Source organism: Myotis myotis, unplaced genomic scaffold (genome assembly GCF_014108235.1).
Source record: "Myotis myotis isolate mMyoMyo1 unplaced genomic scaffold, mMyoMyo1.p scaffold_m19_p_7, whole genome shotgun sequence".
NCBI classification, from domain to species: Eukaryota; Metazoa; Chordata; class Mammalia; order Chiroptera; family Vespertilionidae; genus Myotis; species Myotis myotis.
Window position 1 is genome coordinate 65162355 of NW_023416379.1, and position 22781 is coordinate 65185135.

General features: G+C 35.9%; 1 protein-coding gene across 25 annotated transcripts in view; it reads right to left on the bottom strand.

Annotated features, from left to right (window-relative positions):
* Positions 1 to 22781, bottom strand: part of RIMS1 (regulating synaptic membrane exocytosis 1) — a 412050-nt gene that overhangs the window by 169134 nt on the left and 220135 nt on the right. For all 25 annotated transcript variants that reach the window (XM_036317896.1, XM_036317895.1, XM_036317870.1 and 22 more), the window contains 2 exons: positions 14049 to 14389; positions 10885 to 11747 (listed from right to left, as the gene is read on the bottom strand). In XM_036317896.1, coding sequence (XP_036173789.1) covers positions 10885 to 11747; positions 14049 to 14389 — 1204 coding nt within the window. The remainder of the gene's footprint in view (positions 1 to 10884; positions 11748 to 14048; positions 14390 to 22781) is intronic.

Genomic DNA, 22781 nt, shown 5'->3' on the forward strand with positions numbered 1-22781 from the left:
GGATCATAAGTTGAATCATTTTGGATGATTTTCCCTGTCAAGAATTCCCCCAGATAAATGAGCAACATTTTTATGGGAAGCTCAGATGATTATGCAAAATAAAAAATACTCATGGAAGAAGCAACACTTCATAATTTACAAAGGGTCAGGGCTGGGATTTGAAAAGTCCTGGGAGACTATCAAGCTCTGTAGCTCCTAACCTTGACTATACATTGATTAAATCAGAATCCCATTTGGTGCTACATGTAATTTTTGAAAGTTCCCCAGAGAATTCTAAAGAAAATCCAAGGATGAGGATCACTGATATAACCCATCCCTATTATTCTATTGCCCATGGTAATCCAGTTATTGAAAGAACTGAGATAAAAAACTGCCTTCATCAGTAAGTCCTGGGCTCCTTTTCATTCACAGGTTCCATAAGCTTAGTGTTCCCAGAACATTGTGTATCTCCAGCATATCTCATTGTTCGTGCCAGTCTCTTTAACCAGACTGCCACACTGAGTCTTTCTGCCCAAATTCTACCCCAGCTCTCATATGAAACCTTGCATTCCAGCTTTCCCCCTATGTGTTGTAACATGTTGTAACATGTATCATCTGTACATCCTATTTAATACTATAGAAATAAATATATCTATATTGAGCACTTACTGTGTATCAGGTACGAGATACACAGAGACATAGCACATCATCCCATTTAATTTTCACAATTAATCCATGGGATATAGAAATTATTATTCCAGATCCTAAAACAATGGAACTTGAAGCTTACAGAGGTTAAGAAACATGCCCAATGTGCTCAGTCTCTGGCTGTGACTAAGTTACCTATGTTATCACGATTTTGTATATCAATCCTCTTCAAAAAGAAACTACTCAATAATATTCTTGATGATCTTAACGATTTTCATAGATGAAAAACCATGGAGACAAATGCCAAACATTAGTATTTATCATGTGTGTATGCAAACACATAGAAACCTTGTTCTTTTTCCTTCTATGAACATTATTGATGTGAACAGAATGTGCCCCCCTCCCAAACTGATATGTTGAAGTTTTCACTCCAAGTACTTCCTAATGTGACCATATTTGGAGAGAGGATCTCTAAAGGATTAATTAAATCAAAACGAGGCCATTAGGATGGCCCCTGATGTAATATGGCCGCTCTCCTTATCAGAGGAAGAAATCTGAACATAAACAGAGGAAAGGCAATATGAAGACTCAGGGGGAAGATGAACATCTACAAGCCAAGGTGTGGGCTGGAACATATCCTTACCTTACGGCACCCAGAGAAAACCAACCCTGCCAACATCTTGATGTTGGAGTTCTAGCCTCCAGAACTATGAGAAAATAAATTTCTGTTGTTTAGTCCACCCAATCTGGGGTATCTTGTCATGGTAGCCCTAGAACACTGTTCTCATCTTGTACGCACCAGGTTCGGAAGAGTTAACTAGAATCGAAATTGGATTTGCCCTTTGGCATGGATCAAGTGCTTTTAAAAAACCCAACTGAAGAAGTTCAGCTCAATAGGTAGAACAAGACACTCAAAGAAGATAGCTCAAGGCAATAGCTTTTAAATCCAGAACAGCAGTAAGAATCAGAGATGCCCCAAAGTATACGAAGAAGAATGATATAGAAAGTATACCTGGATTTCTAACATTGCAGTTGGTATTCGGGGAGTCGTTATGTAGGGATCCAGGTTCTAATTATTGCACAGAGACTGGTGAGGGCAAGGCAACGTTTTAGTTGAAAAAGGGACTTGGGTGACAGAACTGGACTTAAGTCATAAGGATCCAGGGACATAGATCTCACAGCCACTGGGGCCTGGTCTGAGGACCCTATTAGAAGCCAGATTGTTAGGACTGGGCCTAGACTGCAGACAGAACAAGTAGCAGGACTGACTAAACACTAGTCCTCAGAGGGTCTGGTGGCAGCAGGGGACAGAACGTGTCGCAACCTCTACCAGCTGCAAAGAGAAAATGACTTCAGGGGCAGAGAATCAGGCAGAAATTAACACCCATAATGTCTCTTCTCTGTTCTATCCTGTGTGAAAGGAGAGATTTTTTTTGTTTGCTTCTGAAGTCTCTTCAAGGTCTAAGTTTCTGTTATTCTGTTAAATTGAACCAAAAGTAAGAACAACCTTTTCATTCACAGGATAAAATGGGTCAAAAACACTGCAGTATGATTCTGCATTTTAAAAGGATACTGAAGAACAACTTACTGAGATAAAATAGGTGGCATTGAAATCTTCAATATTAAATATTTTTCTAAATGCACTTTGAAGCATAACTGTTTCCCCTTAAAATGACCTTTAGTTATACATCCTCTAAACCATTCTATATTAAAATTGTAAGCATATATTACATATAAAGTCACATGATTATTTTTGAAAAGGCAGCCCAGATTTTAATTTAGTTTCTCCTGATCCAAAAATAGGAATTTATGTCAGATGTAACTTAATGACTAATATTTCTAGCTATGGATTAATTTAGGAGAAATATTATTGGATATAATCATGTTAGATTTACATACTTAATTTCTCTTCTTTTTATAGAACTATATTTTAGACATAACTCCTGTTTTAGAATCAATATTTTTGAGTCGTTTATATATTAGGCAGAAATTGTAACCCTGAAAAAGTCAGCTTCTCAACATAATGATATCCAAAATTTTCTTAATGCATATTCTTAGAAATTAGGAATTAGTATAGTAGTACAGATCACACACACACACACACACACACACACACACACACACACACAGTTATATGTGTCTTCTCAATCTCTCCTTAAGATTTAAATTGCACATATGATTAAAATAACTAATGTCCATTCCATATCTACTGTACAAAGTAGTTCTCCGACTCCCACTAAGGCATCTAAAACCCTAAGCCATGCCTTGAAAGTGATAATTAAACTTAGCTTTCCCTCAGCAATACAAAACAATCTCTCTTCTCTTTTATGTATATTCTCACCTCTGTTTTTTTATAATAGCAAAGAAAATCAAGCCAGGTAGAACTGTTGGGTATTTGTCATAAATGTCAACCTTACCAACTACCGGTCCAGCAATCTCTTTCCTCCTCATAAATTAAGAGAGAAAATTAAGAAAGAAACTAGAGAAATCATTTAATTAGAGGTTAAGAACGGGAGGTAGAGTTCTGTAATTCTGTTCACCAGCGTCTATGTGAAATGGGACAGGGCAGAAGTATATAAAAGGAGAACAAAAAAATTGTGTGGGCTCTTATGAGAGAGCTACTAAGGGCAGGACTATGTTTAAGTCAGTGTATTCCCAACCCTACCATATAGCAGGAATCAATGAAAGATTAATGCATAAGAGGTAAAAGAGAAGCCAATCCTGTTACAGTTCTATATGGAACCATGCTGTTTTGAGTGTCTGCAGCTAAAATGACAGTTGTGAAAGGCCCCAAAAGACATTCAAACTGGTTACTTGTAACTTAATAAAGGGGATGTTAATAGCGATTTTTTGTTTTCTGATTTTAATAGATATCAAATTAATGTATGCACATGATGAAAACAAAAATAAATAAGGGCTTGAGATGTAGTGCCAACAACTCATTTCCCCTCATGTCCCCACTTCCCAACCTTATTTGTAAATATTTATTTTTTTAGTTCTTCTCATGGAGAGCACTTTAATTTGTAAAAAATTTACCTTATATGTTGACTGGTTTATTTGGGTTGTTATCCATTGGTTTCTAATTTTAAGATATTATCTAAGGTTAAAAACTAATTAAAGAAGAAACTTCAGATCACTTTATTTACATCCTTTGCTTTCAAACACGAATTATATTTCTCTGTTTATAGTTCTAAATTTAAATGTACTTGATCCTCTATTTATTGTCTTAAAATTTGAAGATATTTTAACTCTTAAACATTTTAGATGAGAATATTCATGTGCTTACTTCCCTGTCTCCCAATCCTTTCATCCCCCATATAAGTCAGTTTCCATTTATTTTGACATGAACAAAATATATTCAATTGTATAAACAAATATGTGTTCAATAGGGAAGGGTGTTTTTCTAAAAATTGAAAACCAGTAAGTGGTATTTACAATATTAATACATGTAAATATTCCAGAGCCAAATAAAAAACTAGTAATGTGAAGACGTTAAATTTCTGAACTATCTGGGTTCCTGTTCACTCAGAAGCAAATGTGCCTAAATTAACAGTCCACTAGGCTGTATCAATTAATAAAATCACATTTTTCTTTGCATCATATTTGAATAATGATTTTCCTTACCAGTCCCCCCACCTCCCCTCAGTGTTTGATTGTTCCTTTTTAGTGGTGAAAAAAGAGACCGCCTTTCTTTACCAGGTCAATAATGTCATATAACTTAGTCATTAGATATTTATTGCAATCTATGGCATTCTTCTTAATATAAAGATATTCTTTTGGAGCCTCTTAGAAATGACCTTCAGTTTTAATTCAGACAAGTTGCTTTCTGCACATAATGTCATTCAGGGTTTTCTTGGCCTTGTAATACCAGGTTAGCTCCACTATTTCTTGTTTCTCATATGCTTTATTTTCATGATTATCATTCTTTTTCTTGAGTGCATACATCTTTAAATAATTTTCTCAGAAATAGATAGCTAAGTAGGTTTTCTGAGAACCTGGAATTGATTGATGGTTACATGAGCATAGAATCACAGTTTTAAAATGGGCTTGCTCTGAACTTTGAAGGCACTGATCAGTAGTAGTCTAAAATCCCTTGCTGATTAGGTGCAAAGGCAGATTAACTCTTACTATTTTGCATCTGATCAGGTTTATTTTTTAACTTCCAAAAGCTTATATTTTTTCCCTTTCTTCCTGGCATATTTAAGGGTGTTGAAATTCCTGTGTTTCGAAATTTTGAACTCTGGACTCATCCTCTGGGCATCCCAAGTATTATACAGGCTTCCTTATAGATCAGTCTCATGGTTGCCTTCTAGATCCAAGGGAGTTTAGAGGCTTAATATTAGCTTTTATTTTAATGTCTCAGATTAGGTTATTTTACTTCCTGGTTAGGAGAATTAACTTCTACCAGCAGGCACACTTGTGATCTTGAGTCTAGTCATGTGGTCTTGCATTTTGTCCAGGTATCTCTGTCCAAGCACTTCGGTGCTATGGGTTTGGGTACTCAAAGCTTTTCCTTTAATCTTGGTTATTAACCTTAATAATTCAAAAGAATTTACAAAGAATATTTGTGCATTTGAGTGGGGAAGGTGCCCTGAAAATGGGGGTAGGCATCTCAGGATGTACCAAACTGGACCAAGAGTTAGGATTTTGTTCTGTTTGTTCTCAAAGCACACTGCTTCTCTTGAATTCTCTCTTCTAGCATCAATGTGTTTACTTGTTTACATCTTTTTTAGTTCATTCTGCTTCAGTTCATATTTTGTGGCCTTTGTTGTTCATTCAATTTAAGATTGTACTTCAGGAGCCCCACTACTTTGAGTTTAATGACAAAGAAGAATACAAAGCGTTACATGAACAAATTCCCCTTGCAATGTGGTTGTTGCAAGAGTTCCCAACTCTTATTCCTGACTTCCTAATGTTTACCTTGTCAGGTACCCAAACTGAATCACATGAGACTGTCTCTGTCTTTAAGAGGAGAATTCACACCTGTTATTACTCACTTTCAGCCACTCATTTTTTTTATAACCTTGAGAGTATCATTTCTTACCAGTAATCCAGATCACATGCTCCTAAAAGGACTACTGAGCACTGCCTAATAGTAACAGCTACAAACAAACCAATTAGCCCTTGCTCTATAAGTGGACCTAAGAAGACACTCATGGAGTTCTTTCAAAGTTCAGTCATATAACTTGTATTGTATTTTCTCTGTTTACACCAAGTCAGTAAGAAGAAGAGGATTGAAAATGAAGGATGTCCTATAATCCAACACCAGACTCTTCTTCCAACTTGTTTTGTCTGAGGGTTTATACTTTAAGTTCCTTGCAATTTTAAGGGACTTACTCATCTGCTCAAGCAGCAATGCTTCTATGTTTCTTCTCATAACTGGCAGAATTTCTTTCTCTCATCCACATTGGCACTAACTTGTCTCTTCTTTATTCTTAGGCCTAATTACCCAACTCCTTAGGGGCACAAATCTTCACTAGACTTTCTCCAAATGAATTATATTACAAATTTCACTTAAAATTCAACCTCTATCTTGCCCCAATGGTGTGGTTCAAGGTTGAGCATCAATCTATGAACCAGGAGGTCATGGGTTGATTCCCAGACAGGGCATATGCCCGGTTGTGGGCTTGATCCCCAGCAGGGGGCATGCAGGAGGCAGATGATCAATGATTGTCTCTCTTCATTGATGTTTCTATCTCTCCCTCTCCCTTCCTCTCTGAAGTCAATAAAAAATATCTTAAAAATTCAACTTCTAACTCATAAGCAAGATTAAATTCACTGTTTTTCTTCTGTATACAAAAATTTATCTAAGTTATTATTTATAAACTATGAGACGAGATGCTCATTTTTTTTCCAGTTAGCAAAAGTAATATGAATAGCATTCATGTTGAAAACATATGGCAGTTGACCTCAATTTTTGTATAAACCCAGTAGATCAGCGGTTCTCAACCTGTGGGTCCCGACCCCTTTGGGAAACACATATATAATTACATATTGTTTTTGTGATTAATCACTATGCTTTAATTATGTTCAATTTGTAACAATGAAATTGGGAGTCACCACAACATGAGGAACTGTATTAAAGGGTCACGGCATTAGGAAGGTTGAGAACCACTGCATTAGATAGATCTCACTTACAATCTCTGTGTGGGTGTTGTATGTGTGTGTGTGTGTGTGTGTATGAGTTGAATTACAGTATATGTAAAAGATTATATTCAGTATAAAGGTTGGGCTATCTTTCAGATATGCTATCATTTGATCAGCATATCTTTTTATTTAATGATTGGACATATAGCAAAATTATATCAATGTATCCTGAAGAAATGTCCCTTTGAAGTGTCTATTTAACACTATTACAGATGTCCCCATCCCCCCTTAAAATGTATTTCATTATGTAATTATTCTTTATTGTTTATTTCTCTCAACACAATGTAAACTCTAGACAGCATAGTGCATATCCTTTTTTTAAACCTCAGTTTATCTACCAAAAGTGCTAAATACATATTTGCTAATAAATTTACAAACCACCTCAGCATGATAATATAAATTACAAGAATAATATATATATATTAAGTAGTTAACTTATAACAGTGCTATAATCTGAATGTTTGTCTTCCTCCCCCCCAAATCCATAGGTTGAAATCCTAACCCCTAAAGATGATGATATTAAAGGTGGGGGCCTTGGATTTGAGGGTGGAGCCTTCATAAATGAGATTAACACTCTTAGAAAAGAGACCTCACAGAGCTTCCCAGCCCCTTCCACCATGTGAGGACATATCATGGAGGTTCCAATTATGAACCAAGAAGAGGTCCTTCAACAGAACCTGACCATACTGGCACACTGATCTTGGAATTACCAGCCTGCAGAATGGTGAAAAGTAAATTTCTGTTGTTTATAAGCTACCCAGTCTATGGCATTTTGTTATAGCAATCTGAACATACTAAGAGAGGGAGACATTGTGTTAAATGTTTAATTTATATGTGTGACTGATGAAGTGTACAAGAAAATGCATGGGATATAATAAAAATGTTACTTTAATTTCTCTCTCCAACTGCTCTTTAAGTTTTATTCCATGGTAATACTCTTCCCATGACCCTGAAACTCACAAGATAGCATCTACTCTTTTCCTAAGAAATCTCTTCCCAAATCATTCTTCCCCTTCTCATCACATTGGAGCCTACAAAATACAAAAACATTTTTAATGTTTTCTTTGTATAGTATATGTATTGGTGATTATCTCAGACTCATTGTGGTATTAGATGTCTATGGTATAGGAGCCACAGGCAAAATCAATACAGGAAGAATACTATTGCATCCTATTTTATATGCATCATCTAATTTAAACCACTCACAATTTTATCAGATTTATGGAGGTTAAGTAACTTATGCAGAGTCAAGGGTGCTAGATATTATTATAATGGTGGAATTTGGTAATAAAGTCATTAATAGATATTACATATTGATAAAAATACATTCCTTTTAGCTAATGTTTCATTTTGTAAATGTTGGTTTGGAATCGGTTAAAATGCTAGAATAGGACATCTACTTTGGAGAAAACTCAATACATTAATTAAGAATATTAATTATAAGTTAAGAGAAAAGGAGGCATCTATATCAGATAATGGTACATGTAATGTCCCTGCATTCTCCAATGAAGAGATTTAAGCCCAACTTCAGAGGTGTATATATCCCGAGTGGTCATCCAAGTTCCCAGAATGATTATACCCAAGGAGGAGAGTGTAGAGGCAGTAAGTTCCTCACATTATACCAGCTCCATCCCTCCAATTACCCATGCCACCAGTCATGTTTTCTCCCATAATATGTTGTTATTGGAAATAATATTGAGATTCAACACTGTCTCATTCCATAGTCGTCGTGATTCATTACACATGTTTGGTAAGAGCTAGTATACAGTCCTGTCTTTAAGAAATGGGAAAGTATTATACACACATATATTTATATCCTGCTCACCAATTGAGACATCCATTACTTAACACTTACTTTAATCACTTCAGGGGGAAAAATATGTGATTACAAGAATATTAAGGCACAAAAGGCAGCAAGGGTCTACTCGCATCTGACTTTTCAAAAGTCCACAGACAATATGCTTAAACATAGGCATAATGACTTACCATTCAAATGACTTACCATTCAGAAGGATGACTTTTTTAATCAATGTAGCATATTAATGCCTTTAATACTAAATCCCAGCATTGTTTACTTAACACTATCTTGTGAACCAGCCATAATAATCTTCAGCACCCTGTTAACCTGCACAAGTTACCTAACCTCTATTTTGTACATATTTAATTATATCTATGTATGTGTTTATACATACATATGCACACACTATATATGTATATATACAGTATATATTGGGTATCCCCAAAAATGTATACACATACTTTGAATAATTATAAAGGCAGTGTTTAGTAAGTAAAATACAATTCATTTTCAAAATTGAGCTATCAGCTGTTAAAATGTATATATATATATATATACACACACACACACACACACACACACATATATATACATATATATATATATATATATATAGAGAGAGAGAGAGAGAGAGAGAGAGAGAGAGAGAGAGAACACTTCCATGTAGTTTAGAGATAGAGAAGTTGAGGAAGAAAAGTGATACTTTTATCAAATTATAATATTTAGTACATAATATAGCAATTATAAAGCAAGTCAAAAACTATGTAAATAGTCATCCCAAAATATAAATTAAATAAAACACATACAAGGACCCCCAACACTACAATGAGAATGATGACCCCCATTATTAAATTCAGGACTGTGGCCAGTTTAAATGGGAGTGAATATTCAAAACAAGCACACATTTTTAATGATCAATTGACGTATTTTCTAAACCAGTGTTATCTAAGTAGGAGTGAGGGTGGGAAGAGTTTAACAAAATAACTTATATGCATATTTGCATAACCCAAGGGCACGGACAATAGTGCCATGAAGATGGAGGTGGGGCGGGAGCTGAGGAGTGGAGGGGATTAATAGGGGTGAAAAAGAGGGACATCTGTAATACAACATTAAATATTTTAAAAATAAAGAAACTTTCTCTGATGACCGTTCTTGAACACTTGCAATGTGGCTAGTGCAAGTGGGTAAGTTAATTATTTTTATGTCTATTTAATTTTAATTAAAATAGCTACATGCAGCTATGGTATTGTAGAGTGAAGGTTTAGCCAGTGGCTCTCAACCTTCCTAATGCCATGACCCTTTAATACAGTTCCTCATGTTGTGGTGACCCCCAATTTCATTGTTACAAATTGAACATAATTAAAGCATAGTGATTAATCACAAAAACAATATGTAATTATATATGTGTTTTCCGATGGTCTTATGCGACCCCCAAAGGGTCGCGACCCACAGGTTGAGAACCGCTGGTTTAGACAGAAAAAAGGCAGCCTATCACTCAATGTTCCAAAATCTTCTGCAATGTAATAGGTAACACGAACTTCGTATTCCAAAGTTACTGTAAATCCGAAGCACAATATATAACATTTCCATGATACAACCTTTGTGAAGAAATTTCTTTTGAAACTTGAAAAATACTACCCCACTGAAGTCTTTCTTTTTAAAGGTACCCTTCCATTTATCAGGCACAGTTTTGGTTTTCTAGAAAAGAAGCAATTTTTCCCAAATAAATCTACCCCAAAATAATAACCTAAAAACACAAGACATTACTGAAGTTCACAGAATGACAGGCACCAAAATCATTAAGAGCTCTTATAACCCAAATTTGGAGCTTCTGGTTGTTTTAAAATCTCATCAAAAACAAACAACAACAAAAAACTAAAACTTTCTATTCACTGAAATAGAAACTGTGAGCTTCCCAAGCCATACCTTTTCCCCTTCCACTTTGAGATATTTTTCTCCACTTCCATTGAGATATAATTGACCTATAGCTCTGTATAAGTTTAAGGCATACCGCATAAGGGGCTGACATACCTATACTGAGAAATGGTTATTACCGTAAGTTAGTTAACAGCCATCTCATCTAATTACAAACAAATGTTTTTCCCTTGTGATCTCAACTTTCAGCAACTTTCCATCATACCAGACAGCAGTGATGACTACAGTCATCACAGGGTCCATGAGAAGCCACACTGCTAAACCCGGCAGAGGTACACCCCCAGCTCAGCCCACAGGCACCTCTGCTCCACCCCCCACCCTCGCCCCGCACACGCTCACGCCTCGGATCACGTCCCGCGCGCCGCCCCGCCCCTGACCTTTCTCGCTGACGCTCTCGCTCTCCAGCTCCACGTCCTCGCAGCTGGTGTACTCCGGCGTGGACACGCCCTCCTCCTCCGAGCTGCTCACCGACATCTGCCGCTTCTTGCCGCCCCTCTTGGGCCGGTGCGGCTTGGGCGGGGACGGCCGCACCGACTCGGACTGGTCGGAGCTCAGCGAGTCGTTCCGCAGCATCGTCTCCACCTTCTCGCGCTTGGCCTTGCGGATAAGCACGGCCGAGCTGGGGTCCAGGCGGCTCTGCTTCCTGAGGGGCTCCTGGGCTTTGGGCTCCAGGGCTGGTGCGGGGGCCGGCCCATGCCTGGGCGCCGGCGGGCTGGGGTTCGTTAGCGGCTTGGCGCCGGGCGCCCGGGCGTCCGCAGTCCTCTCGGCCGGGTAGGTCCGCGGCGCGTCGGGCGGCCCGGCCCTGGGGCCGGCGGGGGCGCGCTTGGCCGCCTTGCTCTCGGGGGGCGCGGCGCCCGCCTCGGTGTGCGGGAGCGCCACGTCGCTGTGGCGCCGCTCGTGCCTGGCGCGGGACACCCGGGCGTGCATGCGCATCTGCTGCTCCTCCAGCGGCGCTTTCACGGGGTACCGCGCCAGGTTCGGGTCGCTGCGGTACCGGGTCTGGTACTCCTCGCTCCTCTGCTTCTCATCGACCGCCGCTTTGCCCTCCTCTCGCTTTCCCGGCAGGTCGGAGAAGTCCTGGGACCGGCCTTTCTCCAGCCTCCGGCTTTCCCGCCTTTCTTTCCGCTCCCGGTCTTCCAAGGCCCCCTCGCCCGGTGGCACTGAGGTCTTTGGCACGCGTTTCCGCTCGCTCTTTGGGGCTCCTTTGCCATTCTGTTCAGGGAGCCCAGGCGTCTTCTTCCTGTGATATACAAAGGAACGTCAAGAAGGAGAGCAGGGTGTAAAACCTAAAGTGAAGACCAGACCTTCGTATTCCAGATTTAAAGCCTTTCAAATAATTACTTATAATTCGATGTCTAATTAAAAGCGACATGATAAGGAACCATCTTAAACCTGTATATCTGACTAGCTTTCTACTAGTAAATAAGTCCCATTTGCATCACAATATGCTCAGGGACTTCAGAAATTATTTGCACATTTCAAATTCTCTATAAATTAACTAGATCAATAAATGCCATCAATAACTTAATTCAATAAATGAATAAGTTGTATGCCAACCACTGCTTGTGAATCAAAGACTAAAAATATTTTAGGTGAAACTAATACAGCTAATAATATTGGAGCAAAAGAATATAAACCAATTCAAAACTATATACGTGATATATATTTGGACAATAGATAGTGACAATCTCTTACTGTAATTGAAACATTTAAAGAATGGACATACAAGTATGTCCATTTCAGAAATCAAATCTAATAGCATTTATTCAATAGTAGAACAAAAGTAATTTTAATGAGATATGTGTACCCAAACACCTTTTTAAAAAGTTGGTTAGGAAAAGAATGGCTGACCCTTAATCTTTATTTTACTTTCTGTGGGCAAAAATAATAGAAATATTGGAAAATTTGAAATTAATATTCATTTTTTCTTTCCCTTTCCCTAATTTCAGAACACTGCAAAAGAATAAAACAGTTTTTCTTCTACTTTTCTATCCTGTTGAAGGCACTGGCAAGATAAAAGGAAAGGAAAAGGGTTTGCCAATCTTGAATGTTGTAGATGTATCATTCAATTGCTCCATTCAGCCCTTCTCTGCACACTGGTGTACACCTGATTTTGGAAAGTTCCAGCAACTATTCCAGAAGTTACAAAAAGGAGGTGCCTTGGCAAAGCATTCTGACACCATATGATCTACTATGCAATTAAAATGGAGACAAACTAAGACTGATTTTGGAATCCTGAGGTCCATAGAGAGGACTTTTCAGAGGGAACATCCTTTGACTAGAAGCCCAAAAGCAGAAGTAATAAACAAAAATCAAGAAAAAAAAAAAAACAAGATGAAAAAAAAGTAGGGTGATTTCTATTGTGGGTTACCAAAATAGTAATTGCTAAGATATGGGTTAATTTGAGGAAGGGCTGGTGATGGTGAAAAGAAAGGGTAAAGGGTTTTATATGGCATAGGAAGGCAAAATTCTGTTTCAGATTACATTGGTCCACAAGGGTGACGTTGAAAGGGGACTAATAGAATACATATTAATCATTATAAAATATAGTTTTCATATGAGCATTATGATTGCATTGCAAACATTTAGTAGCTCATTAAGGCATAGTTGATCTGGTTAGAAGTTTATATTGTGTTAATTTACTTTTCCTGAAATACTGATAAAGAATGCTTACCTTGCAGGGTTCATATGAGGCTTAAAGGAGATACCATCTGTGAAAATGGTCTATGAATGGATAGAGTATTATGAAAATGGAAGGAGTTCTCCAGTCTCTCTGATTCTTTGCTTACGGATTGTCTTTCTCACCTCTACCTTTAATTGTTCCATTTCCACTAGCTCCTGATGAGTGCATAAGATATGATCAAGGATTCTTCAATCATTTAGAACACTGCCATTCTTTCAGTCTTGCTTCTCTCCCTAAAGTTGTTACCTGTCTCTCTTTTTCTTCTACACTCTCAATGTCCTTGCTGTTTTCTTAAGTATTTATAAAATCAGTGAGTGATTTGAAAAATCAAAAGCGCATTTGCCCCTCTATTGTCTTGTTCCTTTAGGCCACATGCCCTTGCATATACCTGGAACACCAATCCCACTCTTCACCTGGTTAATTCCTAGTCAGTTTTCAGAGCTCAGCATAAAAGAAATGTTTTCAAAGAAGGCCAGCTAAGGTACCCACCCACCCTGCCCTGGGTCAGGTGACCCCATCATATTCTCTCAGAGCTCACATTCAGTCAAGGACTAATGTGATAAGTGAAGAAATGATGTAAAAGCTTTGCTGAATTCAAGGTTGGAAGTCAGTACCCAACTTGGTGACTGGATTATATCTGTGCACAATATGACCACAAAGCTTCTCAACAAAGGTCTCCGAAGGCATGATACATTCTACAGATAAACAAAGCACTTCAGGCCTGTTGTTACCTTCCACGTGGGGCCCAAGAAGCACAGCTTCCAAACATCTTTTCTTAAGAACCGTTACATTCTTGAAAATGGGTTTTTTGTCAATACAAGACCTTGCCTTCTGCCTACAGGGTTAATGAACTATTACCTCTCTCTTGGAGGTTCACTTCTAGACCTGGATGCAGCCTGCTTCTGTTCTGGCCCCATGGCTTGCTGGGAGGGCTCAGCCCCCTTGCTCCTGTCTGGTTGTGCACTGGGAGGAGCGGTGTCCTGGGAGGAGGCAGCTGCGGTGCTTAGGGGAGTCTGAGACCGTGATCGCTCCTGGAGCCGGGCTTTCTTTTCTCTGGGAACCTCGGAACCAGCACCTGTAGCTGTATCACTTAGGGTTCCATCCTGACTGGGCTGCTGAGGGCCACTTCCAAAGAACCAGGCCCCAGATTTGGTTAAGATTTCTTGTTGCTTTCGACATAAATTGCATACCCACATAACCTATTTGAAGAAGAGAGAACAATATAAAATTTCTATGCCATTTGGAAATAATTTATCTTCATCAAACTAAAATATCTTTTAAGGGAAAGAAAGGTCATCTTCATATTTATCCTTATAAATTTCTTGTGTAAAAGATCCTTGTACCAGTCAAAGTCTATGAAATTAAGGTGCCTCTGGGCAACCTTTTTCTTGCCATTCGAATCCTAAGATTCTGAGTTTCCTTTAACCATGTATCCATCACATTTTATATGACTAACCCTGCAGTTTCATTTAAAATATGTTACTAAAATGTTCTAAAAGAGGAGTTGATTGATTAGAAAAATATTATAAGGAGCTATACAATTAATATTTATGTACATAAACTTCAGTGTCTCAAAGGGTTTAGAAGGTATCTGGTTTCTCAAAAATCATACATTATTAAAGGCAATATTAAAATATATTCCTGTGGGAAGATAAATAATAAAAGGCACAAAAAAGATCAAGCTGTGTATTTTCTCTAGTTTATTAGTAGTAGACTAACCTCCAGTTTATTTTATGCTATTAAATATAATTTTCCGCATACATATTTACTAAATCAAATCTGGGGATGGGTTTATTCATATGTGACAACTCTGATATAGTTTCCACAAGGAGAGCTTTTTTTGCAACAGTCATTTAGAAACATATCCACTGATAAATTACAAGACGTATGACCACTTAAAATAAATCTATATATCTGCTCTCCTCTTGGTGACATTTAAAATGAATGTAATAATGAGGACAGTGATGATAATAGAAATAATACATAATAACAGAGACACCAGCAGACACAGAGCTGAGATAGGTGCCTACAGCCCCATAAGCCTTCTCTTCAAGTATCCCCAGTACCTCTGCTGCTTTGTGGTGAGTTCATCTTGCTGCCTCAGCCAATTTCCTTTGGATGCACTTTCATTTTCTTTTGTATTTCAGAAACAATACTCTGCCTCACAAAACCTGATTACCAAACTCTAGGCCAGTGACGGCGAACCTTTTGAGCTCGGCGTGTCAGCATTTTGAAAAACCCTAACTTAACTCTGGTGCTGTGTCACATATAGAAATTTTTTGATATTTGCAACCATAGTAAAACAAAGACGTATACTTTTGATATTTATTTTATATATTTAAATGCCATTTAACAAAGAAAAATCAACCAAAAAAATGAGTTCGCGTGTCACCTCTGACACGCGTGTCATAGGTTCGCCATCACTGCTCTAGGCCCTCATTTTCACAAATACAAATTCAGTCAACAATTACTCAAACATATCACATAACGATGAATAAATCCTAGGTACATTACATGAGAAACAATGAGTAAAAGAAGAAGCTTTGTTTGGCAGAAAGGAGAAAATGTACAACTGAAACATTCAGACAGTTAGGGTGAAAATTATAACTGCAGCCATAAAATTTGACAAAAGCTAAAGTGAAAATAAGAAAAAGAGGGAGAAAAGATAATATATTCCTTAACATAGAAAATGTTGCAGATAAACTGTTAAAAACTGCTTCTTTTTCTAAGTGAGGAAACTCCAATGAATTAATACGTCTGGGGAAAACTATGACAGAGATATTTGCAAGAAATGTTTAAGATTGTTAAAGCTTAATTCATTCCCTCAGATCATAAAATTAATTAGATTCACAAAAGTAGTTAGGCAGGCATGACCTATAATAATAAAAGCATAATATGCTAATTAGACAGGACAGCCGAACAACCTTCCAGACATCCTTCTGGATGACCTTCCAGACAAAGCCAGGGCTGTGAAGGCCAAGGCAAGCCATAGCGGCTTTGAGGGCCAAGTCCCTTGCATGCATTTCGTGCACTGCGTCTCTAGTATCTACATATTGTTTTATAATCAATACCACAGAATTCCCACTTCTAAGATGTTAAACAAGATGAACAATGCATCGCATAAGCCTTTATCAAAACAGAGGATTTGTGGAATGTATCTTCAATTTCTTAATAAGGCTATGTTCTACTCAATGTATCACAATCTCTTTATGTCATAAATAAGGTCTCTCAGAAGTCCTCATGGGTTATACATGGACATATCAAAAGATTACATCTAAGGGCAATGTCCCAGCGCCATGACTTCCATGCACAGTGACATTTATTTTCTGCTGCCTAGACCCAGATGGGGACAGGTGCTGTGCTTCCTCATTAGTTGCCTCTTAACTGACAAAGATGTGATGAGCATGTCTGAAACCACACCATGTGCAGTAAGTCCTCACTTAACGTCATCGATAGGTTCTACAACTTTAAGTGAAACAACAGAACAACCAAACTTACCATAGGCTAATTGAAATAAACAAGAGTTAAGTTCCTATAGCATCTCATCAATGTTATGAGGAAACAACATTGTAAAAAATAATATTATTGGAGGACCTTCTGTAGTAAAGGAGGTGGTTATGAAACACTGAGTATTTTATATCAATTAAGTAGACATTAAATTTGTATTTATACACTAATTATAAGCAAAATATTATTCATAATCTAAATTAATCCCTTTTCTACAAAAATATTAAAGCATCATTAGGGTAAGTCTATAAATTTCCTTTAAAACCATACAGGAAAACAATAAAATTTACAATTAATACAATAATTCCAAAGTGGAGTTAAAAACAAAGGGCAGAAAGGCGCATGATGATATTGATTAAAAGAAGAGCAAAGGAGACTGTTCACTTCATTGTACCTCTTTATATTTTCTAGAAAATTCTTATTTTTATTGCTTCACATTTTAAGTGTTATAAAAATGGGCCAGTAAGAAGTAATTGCCAAATTTGGGAAAGTTCCAAATTTTGACTATGTGTAGAATTGCTACAGGATCAACAAAAGCAAACAAAATATAGTTACTATTAATTACAGTTAAATTGAACAATTCACTTAATATCACTTTAAATTTATTTAAAAGGTTACAGTTAGTGGGTAAGTGGAAGCAGCTAATTTAATGTTTTTAAACTATTATTTATTCACTTATGTTTGTGATGTTTAGTCTAATTTGGAATATACAGTTTAATTCCAAATATTTTCCTATATCTTATTTTCTTGTGCACTGCAACATTTTTAGATTTATATTTCAAAACTGGTTGTAAGTGTGGTTAATCTACCTTCTCATTTGAAAGCAAAATTAACTATAAAAAAGTCAAAATATTTAATTAAAGTACCACACCCAATGTCAATTATTATATAAATTACTCCTACTACAAAGTTTACAAAGAAAAAGAAATTGCTTACATGAATAATAAAAAAATATAATAGAATATTTTTCTCAGACCTTTTAACATATTTCATAACAAACATTACAGACATGTACAAAAATGAGCCAAATAGTTACTAAGAAGCAATACAGTTATGTATGTTTAAATACTCTCTTTTTTAAGATAGTATTATTTTGCTTGCCTGGAACTATGTAGATAACTCCAAATAGAATGGGAAGCCTTTCTTAACTAGTTTTCTAAAAAGAGCATTAGATAATTGGTTCTACCAAAAATGCTATGTATTTCACACACACACACACGCACACACACACACACACACACACACACACACACACACACCTTTACAGATTGCACTATGCAGGATACCTTGATTGAGCATACTGGGATATGTTCCATACTAATCCAAACTAAAGTAGGTCTGTGTAATAACAGCTTAATAATTTACAAATGTTAAGCAACCAAATAAATACAAACTCAAATGAAAGATTATTTTGAAGCAACATGGCTTCTGGAAGTCCATTTCATACATCAGAAATATGAAGAATATTTGAAAATTTTATTCTGATCTTTTGATGTAAGAGCATTTTAAATTCTATCTTTCCACTTAATGAATCCATAAGAAATACATTGGATCATTTTATAAAACCCACAGAAATATTTTACCCAGAGAAATGAAAATTACAACATCCCCTACCATATGGGGAGAAAGAGAGAGAATGAGAATGAATACAAATTCCATGGGTAAAATTGAAAGTTTGGCAGAAAGTGTTATTCAGATAGAAGAAATACTTTACACTTGCCTTCACATGAAATGTTTACAGAACCAGGAACACAGAGCAGAAAAAAATGTGCCTTAGATTTACTCTTGATGATATTATTGAGGTGAATCATGACACAGAAGTACATAATTCTTACATTAACAATGTCTTGCTTATAAGAATTCATCTGAGGTAAAAGATAACCTGTGTTTAAATTTCCATTCTATATTTTACACTTAAATTTTAAAACTGACTTTTGTTTAATACAGCACTTTATTCAAAAAATTTACACTACTGTTTTGTGTCAATTATAGTAATTTTAACTTTCAAAATTTCAAATTACCACAACTGGCACAAGAAGAAATAGAAAATCCAAATGGCCTTAAACTAGTAAAGAAGTTTAATTCATAGTTAAAAGACAAAAGAAGTTGAATTCATAATTTTAAAACAACTTACAATGAAAATTCCAGAGCCAGCTATCTTCACTGGAAAATTATTTTAAATATATTTAAGGAGTAAATGATACAAATCTTACATTTTTTTAAACATTTAAAAAAAGAGAATAGGAGAAACTATTTCCACTTCTGAACTCATTTTATCAAGTAAGCATCCCCTAATACTAAACTCCTTATACAAGAAACCCTGTTCAAAGAAAATAAAATAAAACCCCTATGTCCCTCTTATAAACAATCTATAATAATAAAAGGGTAATATGCTAATTAGACTGGATGTCCTTCCAGGCGTCCTTGCAGATGAAGCTGGGGCCGGAAGTAAGCCGCCTGGGTCCCTGGTGCTGAAGGGAAGCTGGCGCCGGCAGCCAGGGGGAGGAAGGCCTACTCTTGCACAAATTTTCATGTATCGGGCCTCTAGTTATACATAAAAAAATTGACACCATAGTAGAATAGATAAATTCTTAGAAAAGTACAACCTTCCAAAATTGAATCATGAAGAAATAGAAAACCTTAACAGACTGAACAAATTGAATCAATAATCAAAACCTTTCAATAAACAAAAGTCCAGGACCAGACGGCTTCAAAGGTAAATTGTACCAAATATCCAAAGAAGATTTAATACCAATCCTCAAACTCTTCCAAAGAGTAGAAGAGGATAAAACACTTCGAAACTCATCCTCAGAGGCCAGCATTACCTTGATACCAAAACCAGACAAGACTCCACAAAATAAATAAATAAATAAAATTTATAAGCCAATATCCCCTGATGAACATGAGTATAAAAATTTTCAACAAAATATTAGCAAACTGAATTCAATAATAAATTAAAATGATCATACACAATGATCAAGTGACATTTATTCCAGGTATGCAAGGATGATTCAACATCCACAAATCAGTCAGTGTGATATACCACATTAACAAAATTATGGATAAAAATCATATGATCATCCCAATATATGCAGAAAAACATTTGACAAAATTTAACATCCATTTATGACTAAACTCTCAACAAAGTGAGTATAGAGTAAATTTACCTCAACATAATAAAAACCATATATGACAAGCCCACAGCTGACATCATACTTAATGTTGAAAAGTATGATGCCCACTGCTCTTGCCACTTTTACTCAATAAAGTATTAGAAGTTCTAGCCAGAGTAATTAGGCAAGAAAAAATAAAAAAGCATCCGAATTGGAAAGGAAGGAGTAAAAGTGTCACTGTTTACAAATGGCATGATATTATATATAGAAATCCCTGAAGATTCCACCAACATTGTTAGAATAAACAAATTTGGTGAAGATGCAGCATACAAAATCAAAATACAAAAATCTGTTGCTTATACTAATAACAAACTATAAGAGGGAAATTAAAAAACAATTCCATTTATAATTGCATCAGAAAGAATAAAATACCTAGTAATAAATTTAACCAAGTAGGTGAACAGCTGTGTACACTGAAAACTTTATGCATCAATGAAAAACATTGAAAAAGATAAAAATAAATAGGCATTTTATGCTCATGGATTAGAAAAACTAATATTGATAAAATGTCCATACTACTCAAAGCAATCTCAGATTCAATCCCTATTTAAATTCCAGTGACATTTTCAGAGTAATAGAACAGACAATTTTTAAATTTGCATGAAACAAACAAACAAAAAAAGACCTCAAATAGTTAAAGTGATATTGAGAAGAGAAGAAGAAAACTAAGATGGGAGGTATTACTCCCAGATTTCAAACTATATTACTAAGCTCTATAATCAAAATAGCATGTTATTGACATAAAAACTGACACATAGATCAGTTGAACAGTATAGAGAGCCCTGAAATAACTAAGCATATATACAGCCCATTAATATACAACAAAGGAGCCAAGAATATGCAATGGCGAAAGCACAATCTCTCCAATAAATGGGTGTAGAGAAAACTGGACAGACAAATGCAAAAGAATAGAAATGGACCACTATCTTACACCAAGCAAAAAAATCAACTCAACATGGATTAACTACTTAATATAAAACCTGAAACCATAAAAGTCTTAGAAGAAAACCAAGGCAGTTAGTTCCTTGCCATCAGTCTTAGTAATGATTTATTTTTAATCTGACAACAAAAGCAAAGACAATAAAAGCAAAATTAATAAGTGGGGCTATAAACTAAAAAGCTTCTGCACAGCAAAGGAAATCATCAACAAAATGAAAGGCAACCTCTGAATGGGAGGAAATCCTTGCAAATCATATATCTGATTCGGGTTAATATCGAAAATATATAAAAAACTAATACAATTTTAAAAATCTGATTAAAAATTTGGCAGATGATCTTGATAGGCATTTTTCCAAAGAAGACATACAGATGGTCAACAGGTACATGAAAAGATGCTCAATCACTAATTATCAAGGAAATCCCAATCAAAAAGAAGAAATAAGTGTTGGCAAAGATACGGAGAAAAGGGAACCCTTGTGCATTTTTAGTGGGAATGTAAATTGTTGCAGTTACTCTAGAGTATGGTATGAATGTTCCTCAAAAAACTAAAAATGGAATTGCCATATAATCCAGCAATTTCATTTCTGGATATTTATTTGAAGAAGAAAAAACACATTCCATTGTTGGAAGTCTCTCGTCTCCATCAAGTTTTCCTACTCTCTGAAATTGGCCACCAGAGCCAATTGGTTGAGACTTGGTCAACCAGTATTTTGATTTTGAATCCCTTTTTGAAGCTTGATCCCATGAAGCAATTAAAACTAATAATCTGCAAAAATGATGAATTTAAATAATTTTCTGTTTTAATAAATACCTTATCTGTTTTAATAAATACCTTATTTATTAAAACAGGACTCTGTTTTAATAAATACCTTATTTATTAAAACAGGACTAACTCCACATCCCAGTTTTCTAAAATGTCTTTCTTCCTCCAGGAAACCATTGCCAAACAGATACCTAAAAAGAAATCATATATCTTTCTACTCCTAGTTTTGAAATAAACATTATATTCAAGAGCATTTTATGACTGTACATGCTAGAAAGAAATTGAAACATCTTTTTTTTTTTAAAAAAAGGAAAACATAGAAACACAATCACTATTAACACTGTAATGTGGACATGAGTTTAGCCACTACAAACCAATATATCACAGCTAACATAATCATAGTCATCAAAGTACTTGAAAATATAGCTTGCTTAATAAAAACTGTATCATGGAGAAAGCTTTTAGAGTAAGTTCTTCTATTTCTAATAAATTAACATTGGCCTAGTTTTCACCATGTACTTCATTCTCCCCCCCCCCCCCCCCACGCCCTCCCTAACTCCATATGTATTATTGCTGGTGACAATATTTACCAGAACTGTCATCTATTTTTCAAGGTTTTATAAAGTTTTTGTAAAGTGTTCTCCTGCTGTTTACTTCACACCTGTTAACATAATCCTTCCTTTCTGATGCTCTGTTTAGTTACCTTGGAAATGATATCATAACATAGCAGAAACACCTGTCACTGCAAGATGGTTCCTGCTTAATTTTAAGCTGGAGTTAACCGAATTTCTGTATATATATTGAAAAAAATGTTATTTGACACAGGTTTCTCACTAAAAAAGTATGCAATCACTCATAAAAGGCAATGTTTTCCTTATAAGTGTATATGACCTGTAGATAAGTTCTGATGGGTTTTCGAAATAAATATGAATGGTTAAGGTTTCACAATGAGAAAAATCTGCAACCACTCATAAAACACAGTATTTTCCCTATTAGTGTATATGACCTGGAAATAAGTTCTGATGGATTTTTTAAATACATATAAATGGTTATCTACTTTTGTCAGGAAATAGGAAGGTGTCATATTATAGATGAGGAATTTACTGTCTAACCTGTTAAAAACAACACACCGATTATTTTATTGTTCCATGACTATCACTTTAAAATAACAAGATAGCTTAGATTTTATTCCAAGAAATGACAAACATG